General features: G+C 41.1%; 1 protein-coding gene across 1 annotated transcript; it reads right to left on the bottom strand.

The window, feature by feature from the left end:
- Window positions 1-6,940: 6,940 nt before the first annotated feature.
- Window positions 6,941-12,251, bottom strand: mpx (myeloid-specific peroxidase; the record flags this gene model as incomplete). The annotated part of the gene is made up of 15 exons (XM_079256346.1): window positions 6,941-6,961; window positions 8,064-8,267; window positions 8,482-8,513; window positions 8,630-8,838; window positions 8,938-9,175; window positions 9,273-9,443; window positions 9,521-9,779; window positions 9,866-10,026; window positions 10,173-10,536; window positions 10,642-10,848; window positions 11,066-11,195; window positions 11,389-11,521; window positions 11,665-11,840; window positions 11,998-12,085; window positions 12,188-12,251. The coding sequence occupies 15 exons, from the start codon at window positions 12,249-12,251 to the stop codon at window positions 6,941-6,943; spliced, it is 2,457 nt and encodes an 818-aa protein (XP_079112472.1).
- Between the last annotated feature and the right edge of the window lie 12,772 nt (window positions 12,252-25,023).

Below are 25,023 nucleotides of genomic sequence, written 5' to 3'. Positions count from 1 at the left end.
GCCTTAATGCCTTTAACATAATGATATAAATGTAAAAACATTGATTAAACATCAGTGTACTCTTCTTACCAAGTATTAAAAAAATAATAATCAGTGTTTACATTTAGTATTATTTTCTCCTGAAGAAACAAACAGTGTTAATTTACCTTTAACAAGAAAACCAAGTGTTTCTCTGTCATATAAGCTACACAGTATTTAATTATAAAGTCTGCTGTTCACTGATTGGTCAATCAGTGCTAAGCTGGAAACTGGACAACCTGTCCTTTGATGAGATTTCAGATGTCATGTTTAAATAGAAACAACTGCTCCATCCACTGGAGAAATGGTGCAAAGTCCTAACTTTGACACTTTTACTGAATTTTTTTGACCACTCAAATCAGAATGAGCTGCTTAAACTGCTGGTAAGGCAGGTTAAGGCAGGTTCACCGAAAAAATGGCTTTGTCCTAGATTAAAAGAAAATGCAGTTTAATAATTCAGTAGAGATTGATAGAAGGAGAAGTTGTTAACACAGCCCTGTCTAATGATTAATTATGGGGTTAAGTTTAACTAAATAATTTGAATCATTTGCAAATTGAAACTCAAACGTCATTAATGAGAAGACAATAGGAAAGTGTTGGTAAACTCTCTTTATTGAATGCAAAGCCTTGCAGACAAATCATAATTTATAACAATATTAAGGCATGCTTTAGTGCATTACATATTCATTATGATACTGATAAATCCCATCAATAAACTTGTCAAAATAGAACATAAATCTTTGGTTCAATAAATTGCATGCTGTAACAGTGTTCAACAAATCTAACTGAATCATATTTTTGTTTCATTTAAGTAAAACTACTAAAATGTATTTATCTTACAGTATAACATAACACAGATAAGTGATAAAATGTAATTGATGTAATACGAAGTTCAGTGCAGGTATTTGGGGTTTTTCAAAGTTGAAGGTAATTGGAGCGTTCATGGAGCGCAGCAAAGTTCACGAAGAAACAGCAAAGAGCAAGTATCCTGAGAGGAATCTTCAAGGGCTCAGCCTGAAGCTAGCATCCTTCTCTCTGTGGCCATAGTATCGTTTGTTCTGATGACAAGTGTTGACCTGAGTGATAGACCTTGACACAGTGACACACATGTTGCTGATATGACACAGCTCAACACTCCCTGCCCCTATTAAAGAGATGAGATCAGCTCAGCTTCATCTTGAGGGATGGCATATATAAACAGGCTTCTTTGGGTGTTGTAATGGTTCTGGTTATTGTGTTTGGCCTGATGGGAATCAACTATTCTCTCTGAGTATGTTACACTCAAACAAAAAAGCAGACTGCAGCCATGTGACTCTGATGTTCAATGCCGGTTGTCTAGGACAGCCTCTGGTTCAGTGGTCTTACTGGATTTGGATCTGAGAAAAAAACACAAACACATGACAAGTCTTCGAAAGCATAACGAGTACTGCAGACATATATTTTGAGCCCCCTGTTAGCGATATATATATATATATATATATATATATATATATATATATATATATATATATATATATATATATATATATATATATATATATATATATATATATATATATATATATATATATATATAGGGTTATATAGTTGCCGCATGTCAATTCTTCTCAGGGGATTTATCTCCTCATGTTTTCACCCCATATCATAATCCAGGAAATTTCCGACAAAATAGCAATGCAGGAAAGGTAAAAGGTGCAGAAAGACGGGTGAAAAACAGGAGTTCTTTTTCTAACTTCGCTCGGTGTTTCACTATGGGAATCGCTTATGCGTGACCAACTATGGAAGCTCCAATGACACCACGTCTGTCTGTGACAGACAGGTTGAGCCGTACCCAGGGCTCCGCCCCCACATACAGATACGGCCAACCAACCCCCTCCTACTCATTTTCTCGCTTTCTTCCCGTGTGGAACTACAGCGAAGCTCCCTCAGCGCGGTCGGACTAGCTTGGTCTACTGTTTAACTGTTCGCAGGCGTCCCGTCACAGGAGCACGTTGCCGAACGCAGTTCCTGGCTCTGGTCTGCAACCGTGTTGAGTAAGACGTTAGTTGCACGGTCGTCGGATAGGCAACTGCGTAAAGCAAGCTGCGTCCAACCGTCTTTAACAAGCGGTCTACTGACTCCCGTGTGACTCGGGCTAACGCGTCAAGGTGAGCCTGTTGTTGGTCTGACATTAACTTGTTAGCAAGACCGTCTGCTTCAGCTAACGTGTCACGGCGAGCTGACTCGGACATTAAGTGGTAAGCTCGGAAATAACCATCCGACTGGCGCTCACGAACAGACTAACGTGTTACGACGAGCCTGTTTCTTCCCCGCATTCCTGCTATGGCTACGGCTGCCACCCCCGCCAAAGGGTCGGAACCGAAACCTAAGGAGGCTGCATCCCGCCCGTGCCCTGCGTCGTGCGGGGCCTCCATCTCGGGCAGGGACCCTCATCCAATGTGCATAGTTTGCATGGGCACTAAACACGCCCAGAACTCGCTAGCTAACCCGCAGGAATGCTCCCACTGCTCCGCCATGCCCGAAAAGATCCTCGAAAGGAGACTGAGGGTGGCGGTAGCGAACAACCAGGACCCCTCTCTTGCCGGGACCACTGCCGTGGCTCCAGGTGACATCCATCAGCCGCGAGCCACCACGAGCTGGGCGGACATGATGGAAGAGGAGTCCCCGGTCATGCCTCCACTTTTCGAGGGAATTCTCGACGATGGAGGGCTCGACCCGGTTAACGAGGACGCAGAGTGCGATGCTAACTCTGACCTCCTTGAGATGAACGACATGGAGGAAGAGGAGGATGACTCCACCTTCCCAGCCCAGCTTTCACAGCCAGCCAGCGGGGCAGAAATGCCCCCTGCAGCAGACAGCAGTTTATACGATGTATGTAAACGTGCATCTGCGCGGCTCGGAATCCCATGGCCCGCAGCTCAGGATGCTGAAGGGACAGAAAGAGATCTGTATGATGGCAAGAGACTTCCACCAGCCCTGCCACCAGCCAAGCAACTGCTACCAGCAGTTCCTGCTTGCATGAAGGAAATGAGCCGTTACTGGTCAAGCCCTTACAAGAGCAAGCTTCCCACCAAAGGCTGCTCTAAGCTGGAAGTGCAAGGTATGGTTGAGCTGGGGTTGGCTGAGCCCCCAGCGGTGGAGCCTTCAGTGGCTTATCACCTTCATCCAAACCGCAAGTCACTCTCAGCATCCTCAAGTGTCTCTCTCCCCAGTAAGATGGATCGCCTCACAGCATCCATTTATCAGAGGATGTACAAGTATGCTGCACAGTCAGTGTGCTCCCTCAACGCAGTCACGCTGCTGTCTGCATATCAGGCTGAGATCCTTGAGGAGATGGGCCGTCAGCTGGACTCTGGATCACCTAATCCAGTTCTGTGGGATGAAATTTGTGTGGTTAACGATCTCATCCTCCGCTCCTCCAGGGGAGCAGTCCAGGGCTCTGGTCGGGTTATGGGACTAGCTGTCTCTGGTGAAAGGGCCCTGTGGTTAAACCTGTCGGGCCTGGGTGATTCCCAAAAAGCTGAGGTCATGGATGCTACCTATGATCCAGCCAAAGGGCTTTTTGGACCAGCTTTGGAGAAAATGAGGGAGACAAGCACCCGCAGAAAAGAGGAGGGTGAAGCTTTCAACCTCTGTCTCCCACGTAAGCCAAACCCTCTTCCCCCACAGGCTCCCAGGCCTGGCTTTGCAGCTGCTGCTGCAGCTGCAAGAGGGCACCGGAGTGGGGTGAAAACACAGAGGCATGGAGGTGGGCAATCAAACCCACCTCACAAAGCTGAGAACCCAAGACCATGGGGTAAACATTCCTTCGCGGCAGTCGCAGCGAGAAACCGCCCGTCCCACCCCGGGGAGGGGAAGAAGAAGCGGGCGACCTAACACCCCAGTGTTCACTGTCCCCCCCTCCTTGGAAGAAAAGAAAACTGACCGAGGATGGACTCGGCCCAGTTCTTCAATGTTCAGTGGCTCCTGTGGTTACCAGTTCATCAGGAGCCCTTTTTCAGTCTCCACAGCAGAGAGCAGAGACTCAGATGCAGGTGGAACAAAGTTCAGATCTTCATGCCTGCAAAAACACTTTGTCAGTGTCACCAAGCACGACACAGTGTCCCAGTTCAGTTTGTTCCAGACAGGGGGTGACAAACAAAATAAAGCGTGCATTTCTGCAGCCAGGCATGTTGCCAAGGGCAGAATGCCCCCCACAAAAAATAAACAGAATAAGAGAAAAAGGCTGTTGGTCCCTGTTGTCACCAACGGAGGGCGCTCCGGCCCTTCGGAACAGGACCGACAGCATCGCCAGCGTGACGTCACAAGAGTGCGACACTTTGGCTGCCCGGGCAGAGAAGTGGCGCGCATGCACAGTGCATCCCTGGGTCAGGGGGACTGTTTGCCAGGGATACAGACTTCAATTCGCGATCAAACCACCCAGATTCAACGGTGTGTTAACATCAGCGACCAGCGGCGATTCAGCTCACGTCCTACAGGACGAAATAGCTGCCCTGCTGAACAAAAGAGCGGTCAGAGTAGTCCCAGACGAAGAAAGTCGTCAGGGTTTCTACTCTCGGTATTTCCTCATCCCGAAAAAGGACGGGAGATCGCTCCGACCTATTTTAGATCTACGTGTGTTAAACAGACACTTAAGAAAGTATACGTTCAGAATGTTGACACACAAAACACTCTGCCGCTCTATCCGCCCAGGAGATTGGTTTGTGACAATCGATCTCTCAGATGCGTATTTCCACGTCGCCATATATCCTCCACACAGAAAGTTTCTCAGGTTTGCTTATCGGGGCACAGCCTACGAGTTTCAAGCCTTGCCGTTCGGGCTGTCATTAGCCCCACGGGTATTCAGCAAGTGTGTGGATGCAGCACTGGCTCCACTGAGGAACAGCGGCATCAGGATCTTCTCCTACATAGACGACTACCTGGTCTGCTCCCAGTCACAGACACAGGCGATCAGGGATTCCAAGGCTGTGATAAGTCATTTAATCGATCTCGGTTTCAAAATAAACTGGGAAAAGAGCCGTCTAATTCCGGCTCAGAGTACGGAATATTTGGGGCTCAAAATAAACTCCATGTCATATCGGGTCACTCTGTCAGAGGGGCGGATCGCGTCTTTCACCCAGTGCATGATTCGCTTTCGGCTGGGGAAAGTCGTGACGTTCAGACTTTGCCTGCGTCTGCTCGGTCTAAAGGCATCGGTCATTTCGGTGGTACAGCTCGGGCTTTTGATGATGAGAGATTTTCAGCGGTGGGTCGCGTCTTTGCGGATGTGCACCCGCCGTCATCTCCGCCGCGGTGTGAAGATCACACCGGCGTGTATGGCTGCTCTTTTGCCATGGAGAGCGCCAACAAATCTCACTGCGGGAGTGCCGCTCGGCGCAGTGTCGTCCAGGGTTACCCTGACAACGGACGCTTCCTTGAAAGGTTGGGGCGCAACCATGATGGGCAGAGTGGTGAATGGCGTTTGGTCACAGAAGATGGCCCGCCTTCACATAAATATGTTGGAGCTACAGGCAGTATTCCTGGCTCTGAGACACTTTCTACCCCACCTGGAGGGCCGTCATGTCCTGGTGAAGACGGACAACTCCACGGTGGTAGCCTACATAAACCGTCAGGGTGGGACCCGCTCACTACACCTGCACAAGCTGGCCAGGAAGATTATAGTGTGGTGCAGCTCCAGACTTCTGTCCGTTCGAGCAACTCACGTACCAGGAGTCTTGAACAGGGGTGCAGATTTATTGTCGAGGGGGAACCCCCTGTACGGGGAATGGAGACTCCATCCTCAAGTGGTGGAGCAGATATGGCAGAGGTACGGCCGAGCCGCCGTAGATCTCTTCGCCTCATGGGAAAACACCCACTGCCCACTGTTTTTCTCCCTATCCGAGCCAGACTAGGGATGGATGCTTTAGCCCACCCATGGCCAAACGTGCTGCTGTATGCATTCCCACCTCTCAGCCTGATCCCCCCCACCTTAACCAGAGTGAGGGAGCAGGGTCTGGCACTGATCCTGGTAGCTCCTTGGTGGCCATCCAAACCCTGGGTAGCAGAGATAATTCAAATGCTAACTGCGGAACCATGGTCTCTCCCTATCCGCAGGGACCTTTTGTCTCAGGCAAGGGGGGAGATTTACCACCCTTACCCAGACCGGGTTGCACTCTGGGCCTGGCCCCTGAAAGGTGGATTTTAAATGCTACTGGTCTCTCTCCAGGAGTAATTGATACTATCCAAAATGCACGTGCTGCCTCTACGCGCTCTCTTTACAGCTTCAAATGGCGAGTGTTTGAGAAGTGGTGTGAAGAACGGCAACATGCACCGTTCCAGTGTTCTGTTGCAGATCTACTCTGTTTTTTACAGGATTTGTTGGAAAAAGGGAAGGCCTTTTCCACCCTCAAAGTTTATTTAGCAGCAATTTCAGCCTGCCATGTCGGCTTTGGTGACAAACCAGCGGGTCAGCACCCCCTGGTGTGTCGTTTCATGAGGGGTGCACGCCGTAAACTACATGTCTCCAAACCACTCATTCCATTATGGGATTTGTCGCTTGTTTTGGATGCCCTCTCTCAGCATCCTTTCGAACCGATTGAGGGGGTGGGACTGAAGTTTCTCTCATTTAAAACAGCACTGCTTTTGGCTTTGACCACAGCCAAACGAGTCAGTGATCTGCATGCCTTTTCAATCCACCCTTCTTGCTTACAGTGGAGTCCAGGGTTCACCAGGGTGTGTCTGCAGCCCAATCCGGCTTTTGTGCCTAAGGTTATTGAACCATTATACAGGTGCTCTTCGGTGGAACTGCAGGCATTCCATCCTCCTCCATTCGCCTCGGGGGAGGAGCAGAAGCTAAACACATTATGCCCTGTGCGAGCACTAAGGGTTTATGTGAACAGAACAGCTTGCTTCAGAAGATCTGACCAGCTGTTTGTTTCCTGGGTCACTTCCCACAAGGGCCAACCTGTGTCTCGTCAAAGGTTATCACACTGGATCGTTGAGGCTATACGTCTATCTTACAGATGTAAAGGGGCGCAGCCACCCACAGGGATAAGGGCTCATTCTACCAGGAGCATGGCCACATCTTGGGCTTTGTTTAAAGGGGTGTCTATTCAAGACATCTGTGCTGCCGCTAGTTGGGCCACACCACACACATTTGTGCGGTTTTACAGGCTGGATGTTGCTCAGCCGTCTCTGGCTCACGCGGTACTGGAAGTGGGGAGTTAGGTCTGACTTTTACCTGTCAGTAGCTATTCCTCACGCTTCGGCATTGTTCATGCAATCCGGGAGTGGGCTATATCTCCCATGGTGAAACACCGAGCGAAGTTAGAAAAAGAACGTTGGGTTACTTAACGTAAACCCTGGTTCTTTGATAACAGAGTGAGGTGTTTCACCTTCTCATCCCGTCTTGCACGGACACGGAAAGAAACCTGTCCAGAATGAGTAGGAGGGGGTTGGTTGGCCGTATCTGTATGTGGGGGCGGAGCCCTGGGTACGGCTCAACCTGTCTGTCACAGACAGACGTGGTGTCATTGGAGCTTCCATAGTTGGTCACGCATAAGCGATTCCCATAGTGAAACACCTCACTCTGTTATCAAAGAACCAGGGTTTACGTTAAGTAACCCAACGTTTTCCGACCAGAACGGGATACTTGACAGGTATGCCTTCAGAGCATTAAAGGTGGAGTATGTAAGATTTTAAATATTTTTAAAAAATTAACTAAAAAATAACTACAATCATAATTAGATAGTTTTTTTTAAAAAACATGTAGGTTCCAGTCTGTCCATATTTGATGTGTTATTAAATTACAAGTTTGATTAATGACAAATACCCTTCTTAAATGTTTGCCTACCAGTAAAAAAAAAAAAAAAGGGCTTTTTGTCATTTGTCATTAATTAAACTTGTAACTTAATTATGCATCAAATACTGGAAAATACATCTTCAAAAAACTTTCTAATTATGATTGTAGTTATTTTATTAGTTAATTTATTTTGAAAATATTGAAAATCTTACATACTCCACCTTTAAAACGGAGAAGAACAAATGAACAAAAAAAAGTAGCTTACTTCATTGTCCTGGAGGTCCGTGGGGTCTTCGGTGCTGATTTGATCCTGAATATCCAGGGGTTCCTGGAAGTCTAAGGGGTCCTGAGGATTCAGGGGTTCCTGGAAGTCTACGGGGTCCTGAGGATCCAGGGGTTCCTGGAAGTCTACAGGGTCCTGAGGATCCACGGGTTCCTGAATGGCCAGGTCCTCCACCTCATTCCCAGTCTTTGAACCAAATATATACAAACCCCATATTAGGCCTCACATTTAAAGAAACAAACAGTATCTATATAAGTTATCTATATAATGACAGGGCAAAATTACACCCAAATGATACTGACCAAAAAGATACCAACTTGCATTATCATAACCTCACAGAGTTACATTATTTAAATGTGTTCTCAAAGGTTGAATGCTTGTTGTTAGAGCTTAAACTGACCTGTCTATCTCCAAAGTTGAAACAGCTGCCACCTGGAAGAGCAAACACCACATATATATGAAATAAATGTTGCTAGTGAAAAATAAATGTGAAACTAAATGGACGCCAAATGATTTTGAATTTGTTGCTGCGAAATCTGCTCCCTTACCAGCACATAGGTTCTCCTTCCAGTTATACAAGTTAAGCTGAGGAATCGCGTTGCACTGCACACGTTGGTTCCTGTTTGAGATTACGCTGAAAGCATCACGGGGCGCCGATGTGATGCCAGTGTTGTCGCAGATGATTCTGGACATGTTGGCAGTGGACAGCGCTGACCTCTGCCTCGAAGTGAACACACCTGGTTTCTCATACCACAACCTGAAGTGAGAAAAGGACCAGATTGGCATAAAATGCACCCGATAATCCCTACACTTTAATATCACCTACATAAAGGTATCTATCCATTCTTAAACTAACCTGTCACCCTGACGGATCCTCCTGAACTGTTGTGCAATAAGGCAGGAGAACAGAGGCCCCACACGGCCACCACGCACAAATGGCTCCGCAACTCCACCCATCCAGACATCAATATTGTCTGGTGTTCCATAAAGCTCCAGCAGCCTGCGAGCAAGGTTGCTGTTGTTCAGGACCTGGGCCAGTTGCGTTTGGTTTCTGGGCTGAGACAGACCACAGAACCTGCGCCATGCATTATAACCTGGATGGGTAAAAAATCATGACAACATGAAAGTCGATAACAACATGAAAATGCAGAAACATTAGATGAAATAGCTGGAAATAATTGCTGCACAAACCTGGCAAACCATGGTCACGGCTCCTCTGCATGTTAAGAGACCCCAGGTCCAGAGCCAGATGCTGCACAAACTGGAACAATCTTTCTCTCAGAGCATCCACCATCATGTGATCCTGAGTGTTCAGTTTAGCTGGATGGCCGAGCAGACCGCGCAGCAGGGGGTCAATTCCACCTGAGAGGCAAAATTCTATTAGGGTGATGAATAAAGACAGAAAGATGACATTCTTGATTTGCCTTTGTGCGACTCACCTTCAAAGACAATTCTCCAGGGGGTGAAGAAGGCTTCGTACAGAGGAACACTGCGAAGGTTAGCATCCTCTCTATAGTTTTGGTTCAGTCGGGATAAAACTGGCTGAATTGCCAAGTGGGCAAAACGGTAAGCTGCCGTTGCAAAGACATTGGAGATGCTGGGGTCAACGTTGGGGTTGTAGCCAGGGTAACGGCCAAGATATCTGCGCATTGCTTCATCACCCACAATGTGTGGCAGATAGTCTCTGAAAACAAACAGCTGAAAAAAAAATGAAGATGTCACGCAAGTGAAAGGCATATACTTTGCAGAAATATGACTGCTTGCTGCTTCCCAGGTGTCTCTACCTGTGTATAGGCTCCCATAATCTTACGGGACTCCTGATAGAGTGTCTCACTGTCCCAGTGTGGGTTAATTCTCTTCAGCTGACGAGCCAGACGGTTGTGCTCACGCATGAACAATGTATGAATGGAAGTCAGGGCGATGTTTTCGTCAACACGGACATCACCTGCAAAGGAAAGAGATATATTATGACGCCATTATTAAGGTTCATTAATGTTCCTATGACATATACAGAGGTATGAAGTAATTTTTTCTATGATTTTGAGATTTACAGCTGCTAAACCTTTAAAACTAACTTTGAAGGTGACTAACCTGCAATGAAACATGGCACCTCCTTGGCGTTGGTGTCATTGGTAACTCTTCTGCGAGTGGCACACATCTGCACCTGCATGGGGTGGAAGGGCAGCAATTCGCGGCCGTTGTCTGTGAACTCTGTGTTAACTCGCAGCAGGCCTTCATCACTGCTGAGGTTGCGAAGAAACAGGGCGAGTTTCTCCTCCGAGCCGTACACCTGTCCAAGATCCAGGAAGGCTGTCAGTGCGTTGATCTGCTCTCTCCTATTGGGCTCCCCACCAAAATTGTAGGCTGAGTATCCTGTTCCACAAACAGGGGCGGATCTAAAGGCGGGAATGCAGGAGTCTGGGCGGGATGGCAGGCGGGGGTCTCCCGGAGGGATCTGTTTGTGGGGAAAAAGGCATAGTTTGAAGAAAAAAATAAACCAAAACAAAATGTGTAAGTTGAAAACAGTGTCTGATGTTCTGCTCTGAGCTTTGACACTAACTGGGATAGGGATGCATGGCTCAGTGTGCTCGCAGCTCTCGTCACAGTTAACCCCATTGCTGAAGGAGCGGATGCTGGGGGAGAAAGGCGTGAAGGTCAGGTCATGGTCATTCCACTGACCGAAAAGGGTCACCATGTGACTGAACTCTTGGTCGCTGACCACTCCTGCATCTGTCGTGCTTAGGATGTTGTTGGATACCTGTCGCACCTGAAATAGAAGTACAATGAAATAGATGTATATTATATATATATATATATATATATATATATATATATATATATATATATATATATATATGTATATATATATATATATATATATATATATATATATATATATATATATATATATATATATATATATATATATATGCCATATATGCATATATAATATATAAATGGATTTGGCATAAGAGCAGTCGTACCAGTGGGAGCAAGAAATTGTTGATTTTTCGGTTTCTGTCCCATCCTTTTGGCTGAGAGATGCCGTCGTCGTACTCTGCAGGTAGCCAACGGGCAAATGGAGTGTTGGAGGCTCCAAGGCGGGGGGTTTTTCTGACAGCAAAAGGATCATATTCATGTTAGGAAACATTACTAAGAAATATCACAGAAGTGAACATGTGGTATATGGACTTAAATGTTGAGGAGTATTTTGCATAGACTTCTTTAAAGAACGTGTAACTTTACAAAGTAAAGTTTGCTTACGGTGGTCTAAATTGGGGTAAAAATAAAACGTAGTTTTTCTTACAGGTTGTTGCAGACACTGGTAGCTGTCCGGTACTTGTTAATGTTTGGCATTGAGCGGCACTGGGGATCTCTGACTCGAGCCGCACATCCAGTTAAATTAGCAAGTTTCATCAGGTCTTCACTAGTGAGCAAATCTGAAAGACATTTTCAGTGTTGCAGATAAATACAGCTTCTCTTTGGCCACATTATGAAACATTACACTTCAGACATTTAACCAGACAAGGAAAACAATGTGAGCACTGAGCGTGCCCTCTTTGTGTGAAGGCTGCTGTCTCACCTGTTGCATTTAGAGAACGTTTGTGCACAAGATGCACTTTTTCGTTGACCAGACGGAGGGTCTGTGCCATGTAGTCTGCAGATCTCACAGCTGAGCGAGTGTCACCACGGGGCTGTTTCATGAGACGAAGAGCATCATGAGGTTTTACCAAATCCCTGCGGACTCGCCTCAGACTCCTGGAGAGAAAAAAAACAAAGTCCCGTACTTGAACCACAATAAAATCTGAGCTGCTGATTTTTTTTTTTTTTTCCTTTGGAGATTTGAAATTTTATGTTAAATGCCAGACTCATGTATTCACCGCTGACTAATGCAATGTTAATTTAACAAACTTACTCGTCTCTGGAGTACTTGTATGCATCATCCACTATTTTCTTTGCCTCCTCAAAACATTGTTGAAGGAAACGACTTCCCAAATATTGCTCTGGAAAAATAAGTAAAGCAATATTAAGATTTGTAGATAAAATATTAAACAAGCAAACATTTGATATCAGCATGTGGACACATGCTGTGTGGATGGACCCACCTGTTGGTTTGGAGTAAATGGGCACCAGGCTGATGCCCAGAAGAAGAAAGACAGAGAAAAGCATCTCTGAAACAAGCAAACAAGCCAAAGTCAGTATACAAAACAATTAAAGTGTATTACTCTAAAGACATCAAGATATGAGTTCTTTTCATGTAAAATCACAAAGGGAATTTTTCTCACCTGTGTGCAGGTTTCTGAGACGGTTTCAAATGTTTGCTGAGATCTGAACTCAGTGATGCCGTGTGTCCCATTGTCACTCTCCTTATATTCAGTGGATCCCCCAGAGGCCTCGCCCCCAGGGTTGAAGAGTTGACGCACTGTGGATAAAGAACACTTCCTTCTTCCTTGTCTATGTGATGCTGGAAATGCTCTTTGTCTAATCAGTTAACACTACTGGTCAACTGATAAGACATGTAGTCTTGAGAAGACAAACTATATTTTAAAATGCAAAAGTCTTATTTGCAACAGTGGTCAGAATTAGTCACAAACATAGAAACATTATGAATATATGTTAAGACCTTTTGTGTCATTTTAGGCATTTAACTCTATTTATGGAAAGTTTTTCTAGTCTTCAGACATTATTTGAATGTGATTATTTCATGTTATATTATATGATGAATTCTGATATGTTGTTTGTGGCACAACTTCAATTACAATATGCAGTGAAAGGCATATAAAAGGTTAAAACACCTGCAAAAATGTGTGGATGTGTGCAAGATGTTTGTACATGGCCTTGACTAAGACTATAAAAACAAGAACATGGATGATAAGGAAGAAAAGAATGAAGTTGTACTAATACTGCTTTGTTTTTTTTTTCATTTTGATGTATTATTTGATGACCGAAATGGCAAAAGATGAGTAATAACAAGCAACAGAGGCACTGACTAGAGACATTGTGGGGTTTAATTGTTTACTTTCACCTCAGTAGCCAGAAAAACCTTGAATTTAACATTAAACATTTCAGTTTGTTTTCATAAATTAAATTTCAAGTAATTTTTTTTCTTGTCTTTATAGGCTTTGCAGGTTATGATAAGAGCACAGGAACCATGTTAGAGTGGTTTAATTTTGTTTTCAGTGTTACAACAGAAACTGACAGAGTTGAGAAAGGCTTCAAACAAAGAGGAAGAAATTCACACTTTCTTCCCCTGAATATGGTCTCTCTATAGTTACATGAAAACTAAATTGAATGTAGTTCCACATACTTACTGTCCTCACTAATCACTTTATTAAGTATTTTATTAGATGTTCAATTTTTTGCTTGCTAATCAGCCAATCGCATGCGAGCGACTTAGTGCAGTTAGACATGTAGACCTGTTAAAGATGATTTTCTGATGTTCAAGCTGAACATTGAAATGGGGAAGAGATTAAGCAATGGGGCATGGTTGTTAATGTCACACAAACTGGTCTGGATATTTCATAAACTATTGGCTCACTGGGATTTTCACACACAACCATCTCAAGGTTTTACACAGAGACTGATCTGAGAAAGAGAAAAATGAGCTGGTGCCAGGTGTCAGAAGCCAGTGGAGAATGGTCAGACTGGTTAAAGATGATGGAAAGGCAACATTGTACCAAAACCAAATGTCCAGAATACCATCTGAATGTACAGCAGGCCCACCATTTAAGTAGATGAACTAAAGCAACAAAAGGAAGATTACATACACACTCAAAAATAGAGGAACCAGCTTGTACCTAAAAAGGTACAAATGCATGTCGCTGGGGGTGTACTCTTTTGAAAGACATTTCTGTACCCTTCAGTTCTGGTCTATTATAGTACCTTATCAAGTTCAACCTTACTTTTTCAAGTTATGTTTTTTATGTTTTCCACAGCATTAGGCCTGGTCCATTCCACTTAGCAATATTATCTTATCTTTAATCTAGAAATAATCTTCAAAAGCTCAAAATACTGACCAGCCATACACTTAGTTTGCAGCATCTGACCTTCATTGTCTGCTGTAGTAAATGACTGACAGTACTACTGTCATCACTCAACTCTGCTCTAGTTTGTAACATTACAGCCATTAACATTACATTTTTCAATGCTGCAGGTACCCTTATGGTCAAAATGGTACAAATTTGTACTTTTTGTCACTTTGAACCCTTTTTCGTACTCTGAAGGTGTGCTTCTGGTCTCTTAAAGACCAGTATTGTACTTTTGAGAGAACATTTCTTTAAAATGTACCTATAGGTACAGAAATGTCCCTATCTTGTACCTCTATTTTTGAGAGTGTAGGATCACTCCGCTCAGCTAAGAACGCGAACCTGAAGCTACAGTTCATATGGGCTCTCCAAAGGGACATAGTGGAGAATAAAAGACTGGACGAGTCTCCATTTCAGCTGCAAGATTCAGAATTTGGTGTAAATAACATGAGAACATGAATCCATCCTGCCTTGCATCAACTGTTCAGGATGATGGTCATGAAACAATCTAAGGGACATTTTCTTGGTACACTTTGGCAATTCTGAGTGGGTCACATCATGAATGTGCAGCTGATAAAATTGGGAGTAACCATGTGATGCTATCATGTCAATATGGACCAAAATCTCAGAGGAATGTTTCAAACACTTGTTTAATCTATGCCACAAAGCGTTATGGCATTTCTGCTAACATAAAGAGGTTTAGGATTAGCAAAATGTATCTAATGAAGTTACCAGTGGCAACAAGTGACCATCTACTGGCTCGATTCCTGAGCCACATTGACTGTTTGCTACAGAAATGGGTAAATACGTGATAAGGTAGTACCGTTGAGGCATGATAGTGCAATGAGGAACAGGAAAAAATACAGTCACACATTGAGGCAGTTTGTTTGTTATTTGGGTGGGGTTGTGGGGGATGGGCGCAGTTTACAATGACTTTTTCAGTGTGAAGATGTCATGGAACACAGTGACTACACTCAAAACACAGAACAAAGAGGAGCTAAAAGGTAACAATGCCAAACTGCTACCTGGAAACCAGACTCATTTAAGAGAATATTATTGTGTAAATCATGGTGCCATTTGATTGTGTTTTTTCCAAGAATCAGTCAATTCTTTGGAAAGATGCCAAGGCTTCATGTTTGTTGTGAAATTTTGGTTTTACATTCAGAGAGCAAAATCAGAAGTTCGTTAAAAAGTGATCTTAACCAATGACCACAGCTAATATGAACAATATTGGAAAAGTGATGGAAAAAGATAAAACATTTTATATTATTAAGGCAAATTACAGATACAGACACTAGTTCAGGTGTCTGTCCATCCCTGGCAGAACAAAAAATGCAATGCTCTATTTTAAAAAGGTTCTGACTGAAGCCCCCAAAATGGCCTGACCCTCTGTGCTCCAGACTATAACACACCTAAGAAGAAACTGCCCACACCTTTTCCCTCAGAATGATGTTTTATCGGCTCTTCTGGTTAGTACACTTAAAATTAGCTGTACTTTAGCTTTTAAAATGCAAAAGAAAAACAAACAAAAAACAAACAAACAGGAAATTAATAAGGATAAGTTTAACTAATACATATTACCAGTTCAATTACCAGTTCACTTTTCTAAAAGCACATCGCTGTTACTTGCAACATCCTGAGAAGAACTGCACTTCTCTTCAATAATCTCATTAAAGGAAGTTTTTTTTCTCAAAAGCAGAAACAGTAATGACTGAAACACTGTTTGTCAACTTCAAAGTTTAGCAAGAAATCACATTTCACCACCAGATTTTCTAGACGCGCTATTTTTTCTTATTGGGTTGTTGTAGGGTTGTGTAAATCTGGTTTTAAAGTCAGGGGACTGTGCTGCACAGTGAGAAGCTCATGCAAAGTATCATTAAAAAAAACAGACTAAAACTTTTTAATGCCATTTTTTCCATGGATAAAACAGCAATTTGGTGAGCAGCATCTCATACTTAGGTTAGTGATTAGTACAGTTCTCCCTTCAGCAGGAAGCAAAGCTTTTTTTGAATAAAATATGACTCATTCCTGCTGACAATAAGTCACAGTGCCCTTTTTTCCAGACCTCAAATTTTCAATGAAACTAATAAGGAAGTTGGTACCTTATACTGGAGACAATGAGTCCATGGTGTCTTCCCGCAGACTGTTAAAATGAGTCCCTGACATGCAAAAGTTCTTTTTACATATCATGTCTCATTACTAATGGCACTTTCGTCAGCTTCATGACAATGTTTAAACCACATTAACCCCACAGTGAGTATGAATGAATGATTAAAAAGCAAAACAATCTTATGTCTCTTGGAATCAACCTGCCTTTATGCATTTATCATCTTCAACAACATAAAATATTTACTGACACTTTAGGATATCTAAATATTATGAAAATAACACTAAACGATTTGAATGTAATGTAAACAGTTGCATTATTAAGTTTTAATAGTCTCTTGCTTAGCTACAAGTCAGCGTGAGGAGCATTCAGCTTGTCATGTTTTAGTTCCTTATTTTAGAAAGAGAAAATATGAGAGGAGTTAATGTGTACAGCTTTGCTTTAGTAGTCATTCACTGTGACCCTCAGTCCAATAAAAGGTCGCACAGAAGCTGGAGCCTATCCCAGTAATCACTGGACGAGAGGCAGGGTACACACTGGACAGATCACCTGTCCATCATAGCAACACAGAAATACAAACAACCATTCAGCTTTGTTTTATATAAAATACAATTTGGAGCTAAGTTTTGTCAGCTGAGTTTAATTTTCTTTAGTATTTGGGGATAATTATGGACTTATTTTGGAAATAAACCCAAAAAAGAAATCCCCATAAAGTGAGTCCCCTGTAAGAGACAATCTTGTTTTCTTACTTCCCTGTTGAGTCATAAAAAATGTGCAAGAAGGAAGTTGTGGTGTGCAGAAGGTCAAAGTGATTTCACAAGCTAAGACAAAGAAACTGAGAAAGTTCAAAGCCTGAAACAAGTGAAGCAAAATAAAAGTTTTGCAACATCTGATGGATTCTCATGAGTGGCGAATCTAGGAAATTTTATGTGGAGTGGCAAATGTATGGAAGCCCATATCCACCACTTGAAATAAAAAAAAATTAAAAAAAAAAATCTGACAAACAATCTAATTGTGAAATAAAAATAACTTGAAAAATGGTGTCAGAAGAACAGAAGTGAATTGTTTTCAACAATATTAAGTTGGAAACCTTAAAAGAGCAGAGATAACTGAGCATCTTGATGGTCAAAAGGCTTGAAAGCAGATACTTGATCAAATTCGATCAAATCTTTTTCATTCTTCAAAATCACTACACATTGCAAGAGTTAAAGAGCTGATTGTATCAAATCTCTCCATCATGTAAACACACAGCTGATCAGATCACTTTATCCAGCATCCATGTTCCATGTTCGCAAATACATAAGTATTGATTGTCCTCAATTTATTGTAGGAAAATACAATTGTGCATTTGTACATCAAGTCAAAACAGTGTCCACAGAAACACTTCAACACTTTGAAAGACTTTACTGCATCCCAGTGTTTCTCAGACCCACTGAGAAACAGTATATATATATATATATATATATATATATGTATATATATATATATATATATATATATATATATATATATATATATATATATATATATATATATATATATATATATATATATATATATATATACCTGCAGTTTGTTACTGAAAACATTGTATATTAATGTGTAATATCTAATGTCTCTGCATTGGAACTTATGCAGAAAATAAAACATGCTATGTGATCCATCTGGGCTAAAGGACAGATCAGTTAAACTACTTATTATCAAAGCCTACTTTTTATTTCCTTATTCCATACGATGTAATCTGGTTTAATTGATTAGCCTCATCACTGATATTGATCACACAAAGCTTTCACTGAAGCTTCAGCCCCTGAAACAGACTCTCCAAACATTATTCTATGAGTAAACTCTTCATAAACTGCTCACACGATATAATTTACTGGAAAGGCTTACACTGCCATAAACTACTGCCCATAAAGATAAGACACAAGTTACAAATTAGTCAAGAATTTGAGTCATTTTGTTTTTTCTGTACAATAACAGTACAAGTAAAGTATCTTTACATTCCAGTAATGTGTTTTCTTCTCATCATTACTGTTTGTATTGCTGTTTGGACTACAAGGGTAGGACATTCCAGTAAACAAAAGAAACAACCACATCTTCTCTTCATATGGGTAAAGTAGGTCATGAGGTGTACGTAGTGCATGGTAATTGTTGATACAAAACGATGGCACGATAACAGTCAACTCTCTTTATCACTGACAGCGACTCAAGTGTCTAAACATACATTTTTTAACCAGCAAATTCTTTACATTGAAACATACAGAAAAACAAGATAGGATCAAGACTGCAACCCTGAAATTTTTTTCTTGTTACCAGTGTGGACAACAAAAACTATTAAAATGAAGTGGTACATTTGTAATTTTGACATTCTTTCACTGAGTAGTGACTTAGGATATAAATCAGTCATCAACCCATTGAAAGGTTCAACTGGTTTTTCAATCCACCTGTTGAAATGTTGACGAGCAGCACCTGAACCCACAGTGCGTCTGGATCTATTCATCTGTGTGTAATTGAAACAGAGAAATGCTGAAATAAAAACTGTACAGACTAAGAAGTACTATATTGATGGATGTGTAAATGCAGAACAGCGTTTTAGTGGACAATAAGATTTGAGAACACTATCAGTATATGAATGCAGTCTGTTTACGAATCACAAGCCTATTGGTTTAATCAGAGAAGGTATATCCATATGCTTTATAACTTCCAGCTACTCATGTCCATGAAGGCTCAACGTTACCATGCCTGTTACCATCACTACGCAAAATAACATTTAACATGGGTCCTCTGTTGTATAGACTTGCAAGTAAATGTTCGTTATTTTATGCAGTATGATCTGGCAGTGTATGAGATGTTTTGTTTTGTCTCTTTGAATTTCTCCTTGCTTCTTATTTCTGTTTTTTGGGCAACAGGTTGTTGTTTTGCATTTTTATATTTTTTCACAGAAAAAGGAGTCAGTGACTCAAGTGCATGGGTGAAGAGATCCTGTTGATGAGTAAAGAAACAAAAAATGGACTGTCCTTTGGTGATTCATCAAATAAATCTGCATCCTTAAAATAGGGTGGTTTCTTATTTGATCATTGCAGCTCCAAAGACCCTGCATGTACATATACTGAAAGCTGGGTTACCGTAAATAAATACTTCACATCCACCTCAAGATTTTTTTTTTGCACTCTTTGAGACACTCTGCTTGAGTTTTATACTTTCCAACATCAAACTGCTCAATTAAATATGTTTGTTTCTTGCTAGAGTCAGGCATTGTGGTAACAAATAACCAGTTTTGACTGGCTCACACTTTCCATCCTCTAACAGTAACCAGAGTGAGACTTTGGCAGGGAAGTTCAGCTGGACATTGGGATATGGAACATGAAATCAGCTTTGCAATCCTTGGGATCTCTGCATTGAGCAAAAGGAGGGAGGAGTCAAAAGGTAAGAAGTTGTGTGGGGAACATATTCAGGAAATGAAAAGCACTTTGACACATTTAGCAAACACAATACACGCATATACAGTCAGCAGGTTAAAATCAGATTAAAAACTCACACCCAGAGATAAAGTATGGGAAGGCTTTTCTGTAAAGCACAATTAAATCCTTTTGCTGATCTCTCTATATGCGTGTATATGTTTAGATATATGTATTTACTCAAACTGGAATGAGCTTCTGTATATTCTATTTTTGTATTTGTCCTTTTTGTATTTTGTAATTTTTATGTCAACATAACTTTGCTACAACTTAAAAATGAAATTAAGGTTCAGAATAAGACCATAGTATGTGTGTTGTATTTTTATTTTTCCTGTCAATGTTTACTTTATTGTTTATCAGCGTTATTTTTTTCAAGACCATAAAATTAAAGAGTTAAAGTCTCTTCTTTATATGCTGTGTTGTCTCCAGTTTCACTGCTTTCTGCTTTCAATTGAATTAAACAAAATCCTATTGAATAAGGTATCAGCCATTTAACAAGTAACAATAAAATAGACATACCATAAATTTGATCTTACAGCTGATACCTTTATATATGCACATTTTACACTTTATGATTTACCATAAACATGACTGCAAACACAATGTTTTTACTTTTGGTTTCTCGCTTATTGCCCAAAAGACAATGTTGCTGTGAAATAGCTCAGTGCTAAATCTTTTATACGCAAGTGAACGTTCTTAAATCAGTGGAGAACAGTTAGAGTTGCAACACAAGCTGCATCCACTGTGCAAACATTGTAAAACTTACTACTTGCCAGCTGCGGAAAGCTGATGTCAGTTTTCAAGTTTGTAAAGCACAAAAGAGTGTCTCCAGCAAAGCAATGCAACGTCAGTATTTAGACTTATTGACTGTTTTTGGTCATTTTTTGTATTTCTGCTAATGAATATAGTTTCTACATATGAGGTGCTGGTATTAAAAGACACTGCGTGGATATGCACCTTTGCCACTGTTGTAATTTCTATGCTTTTCACTAACTTTTGCTTTTCACTAATCTCTATGTTGTGTTTACTGATAATTGTTTGTGTGCTGCTGCTGCTGATGGCTATTACTTCTTTTCTTCTTTCTTTGTGTCTGGAGAAACTAGGTATTGTCAGGGTTTTGCTGGGCTGCCACTAGCAACATTCTCAGGAGACAAAAGGGTTTAAGGGTGTTTATCTACAAAAAGCTTGGTGCAAGTTGAATCCCTGGGATTTGGAAAACGTGAGTGAGGTCAGGTTCCAAACATGGGTCGAGGGAAAAGTCAGAGGGCAGACCGGTGTACAGTAGTGAGTCAGGGAAAAGAGTCCTGATCCAGGAGAGGTAAAATGACAATCCAGGGTCCTCGTAGACGTAGACAATGAGTTGCTCCAGGAGGACCTCTGGTGGACAACAGTAGAAGGAAACTCTGGATCCCAGCAGGTATAGTCAAATAGTCAAAGAAATGGCTTTGCTTTCATAAGAAATTAAATTTATCATATATGTTAGTACATGTTAAAGAAAGCATTGGAGCTCTTTTCCTTTTATTATGGGAAAATTTAAGTAACTCTTCAGATCAGACTACTACTGGTTCATTTAATTCTGTCAGGAAGGTTCCTAACAAAAAAAAGGCTTTTTGAGCATACTCAGTGATCACAAACTCTGGACCTCTTGAGCTAGCAACCCGCAGCTTTAGATGTTTCCCTGCTGCAACACAACAGATTAAAATAGCATGGTTCTCCAACAGCTTGATATCCAGTTCTGCACGAGTCTCTTAACGGCCATTTAGTTGAGGTTTGTTGCAGAAACATTTCTAGAGATCAAACACTGCAGGGATTTCTGAACTACCTAGTTTCTGAACTAGAGTTGGACCTCTTAATGATATTGTACCTCTGGAATGCTTCCCTCAACAGGCAGGTTTCATGGCTTCAAAAGAAGCCCAAATCATCACCCCTCCAATTAGTATTTCATGTCGGTGTTTGTGTTAATATGTTGTGCTTATTGTCATTAAATGTGGCTTTCCTGATTGGGAACAAGCATGTGGAACTTGATCTTTCTGTCCAGCAGCTAAAAATTTGTAGTTGTTGAAATTCTGCGCTGAGGTCAGAAGTCATTGTTTTTGAGTGAAATATACGCAGAAATTTTTATAATATCAGTGAGAACACCAACACTATTACCATGAAAAGAGATTATCCACTGACATAGGAGCCGATTTCTTCAACTACGTTCTCATTGGTGCTGTTAGAGGGCACTGTACTGTTACCTGGGCAGGTGACGGATATAGGGGGAACACGTCACTAGTTTGGTAGATGTTTGGCCTGGAAGGCAAATAGTTTTTGACCGCAGGGCGCAACGTGTAAATGCCACAAGATTATTGCAGATGGAATAAAGAGGGATGAACCTGAAATAAAGCAATCTGAGTGAAGTCAATCACGGTAACGCGGCACGTCAAAACACTCTGTGTTTATATATCTCAGTAGCTTTGATTAGACTTATCTCCTTCAACTGATGACTGTAGTCGTCAAGTTTAGCAATTGATTACTGGATGCAGGCATTAGCTTTACTTCCTATCTCCACTTGTTGAATAGATCCAGGCAGAAAGATTTCCACATGAACCCCCCACCACCACCACTTTACAAAGAAGCATCAAAGAACCATCTGGTTTTAGGAGTTCTTGTCTTTTTCCCTGCAATAACATTGAGTATCACAAAAACCCCTTGGTACAACACATCAAATAGACATTTTAGATTTAGCTGGCAATAACTTTCTCACCTAATGACCAACATCCCAACCTGTGAACATAATACAAGCGTTTATTTTAACATTCTCAAAAAGAAGCTACAAAAAAAATTCAGACTTAAGTTCAGTAATGTTAAGCCAGGACAGGGATGGAGAGGAAATAGAAAGAATTTTATCAGAGACATTTGCAAGGAACGAAAAGTAGTTTTTCTTCATTTGATTTGCTGAATGGTTGTTAAAGACCCTTGAAGAAACCACAAGATGGCACCAGAGCCTAACACCACCTTAGCTCATTAAAAACTATTTGTTTGACCCATGCTGCTGTAGTGCTGTTCTTCTTGCACCTATTTAATTATTTTATACTACATGGAATTACTGTAGCCATTTTGATTGCCTGCTTACAACTGCAAATAAGTTATTCAATTCATTTAAAAGGTTACTGTTCTCTTTAAAGGAAAAACAAACTAAGAGAAATAAAAGATGAGGAGACAAAGAGTGCTGTAATTTGCTGTTCTGAGATTTTTATCCACTAAAAGTTGAGTTCAGGGGAACCCCATGTAATAAATTATACACTGCTTGCAATATTACCTCCACACATCTGAAGAAAAAAGACTTAAAACTAAAGCTTTCATTATCACAAAAGATGGGAATTTTCAGAACGGTACTGCTAGAGAAAAAAAAAACTGAATAAGTTTACTTTGCAGTGTGAGGATGAATATAACTGCCTCCAAAAGAAAATGACATGGGGTGAAAAGTTTTCATGGGATTATTCAGAAAAATAATGACAATTAGTTGCTCCTGCATCCACTGCTCCAAAAGCTGTTTGCTTCAAGAAGGGTGACGAGTTTCCGAACTGAGTAAATATTATGAAGAAACCTGAGACTCTCCTAAAGAATCCCTACATCCCTTCAGCCGTGTTCTTTTAGGTACAAGCAACTGTGGTGAACCATTATTCACAACACTGTGAACTACACCAACCAATATTTAGAATTACATTTAAAATGTTAGAGGAGACTTGAACAAAGTTTTTACAAATGAGTTCCCTTAATTAAAAGTCTCATGTCTTTATCATATTAGAGCTCAATGACTTAATAGATGTCTTTATATTATTGCATAACTCTTGTTCATATGGCAAGAGGCAGTGTATATGGTAAAAAAAAAAAAAAAAAAAGTATTAAATCAAGAAATGTTAAGTAACTGGCCTTGTGATAGACTGGTGACCTATCCAGGGAGGGCCCTGCCTTTCACTCAATAATTGCTGGAATAGGCTCCAGCTTCCTGCAACCCTGAATTGGACTAAGTGGTTGAGAAAATGGATGAATGGCTGTTTAATAACCAGAAAAAAAGAAAGTAACTGGTAATTTGTATCTGTGAACAAATGAAGAAAACATTGAGTGAACCTAAAAAAGTGTGGCATTCAGCTGCTGAGTTTTATTTGTAAAGCTCAACAGCAAAAGGAATCTGTTGTTGTGTGAGCAACCAGAGAAACTGAAAGTAATATATTAAAAATATCAATGTTAGGACAGCTTTTCAGGTATTATCATTTCTTTGAGCTGAAACAAATCATGTTATTAAGATGAAAATGTTTTTGAATTAGTTGAGGCAATTTATCTTCACAAGTTATTTCAACTTAAGTGTGGGACTAAGTCTGTTTTCCATCCATCCATTTTCTACTGCTTGTTCCAGTGTACACTTGTGGGGGGTGCAGCCCAGTATCTACTAGGTGAGAGGCAGGTTACCACCTGAATAGCTATTCTAACTTTGTTCAAATGAAAAGTCTTGAGTTTCTATCTTTATTTGTAATCCTTTCTTTCTTTTTTCCTTTTAAACTGTGCTATCTTCAGTCATCACACGCAGCAAGAGGATGTGTATTGTCTTTACCATGGAGCGTTCAGAAATGTGCATTTACAGTACGTACATGAGACACTTGTGACAAAGTTTAGGAGAATACAAACTCGCCGTTGAGGTTTAGTTCACCAAATGAAGAAGCAAGAATCAGTGGTTCACAAAGGAACCTGTGGCAGAGAAATCCATTTAATGTGAATCAAAACAAACTGTATGATGGCAATCTTTGTAGGGAAAGTTACGTTCCTAAAGTCAAACTTATATTTTTACACATATGCTATTTTTCCAACATATGTTGATATCACAGTTTAATGATTTGTTGGAAAACTGGTAAAGGTGTGTCATAAACAAATAAACAGAGATTTGAGCTGAATTCCTAATTTTCTGGAGTGATTCGGTTTCTGAAATGTTGCAAAGTCCAAGTTTGAGGCAGGATTAACCTTTGTCTAATTTGTCTCCTGGATAAGCAAAACAAATTTTAGTTACAGTGCGGTGCCAGGTTATTTGCAACAAGTAATGATAACCTGAGAGGAAACACTGAGTGAAGGAGTGAGATCTAAAACAGTTTTTAATAACTACAGCCTGTCTTTAAATGATAAAACGTCATGGTTTTGTTTCTTGGTGTAAGGAAGTGAAAATGACACTGGACTTCCCCTTTGCTGAAAAGCTGAAAATACATCTTATCAAATTAGTAGCCTGTCGTTTTTTTTCCCTTTCAAAAGCTGGTTGGTGGGGGCTACAGCTAACTAGTGGGCCATATCAGATATAAGCTGCACTGGTTGTTCCCTCGCAG

This window comes from Telmatherina bonti, assembly GCF_933228915.1.
Source record: "Telmatherina bonti genome assembly, chromosome: 17".
Taxonomy (NCBI): domain Eukaryota; kingdom Metazoa; phylum Chordata; class Actinopteri; order Atheriniformes; family Telmatherinidae; genus Telmatherina; species Telmatherina bonti.
Note: the sequence above shows the minus strand (reverse complement) of the source record. Positions and strands in the feature narration are given on the sequence as shown.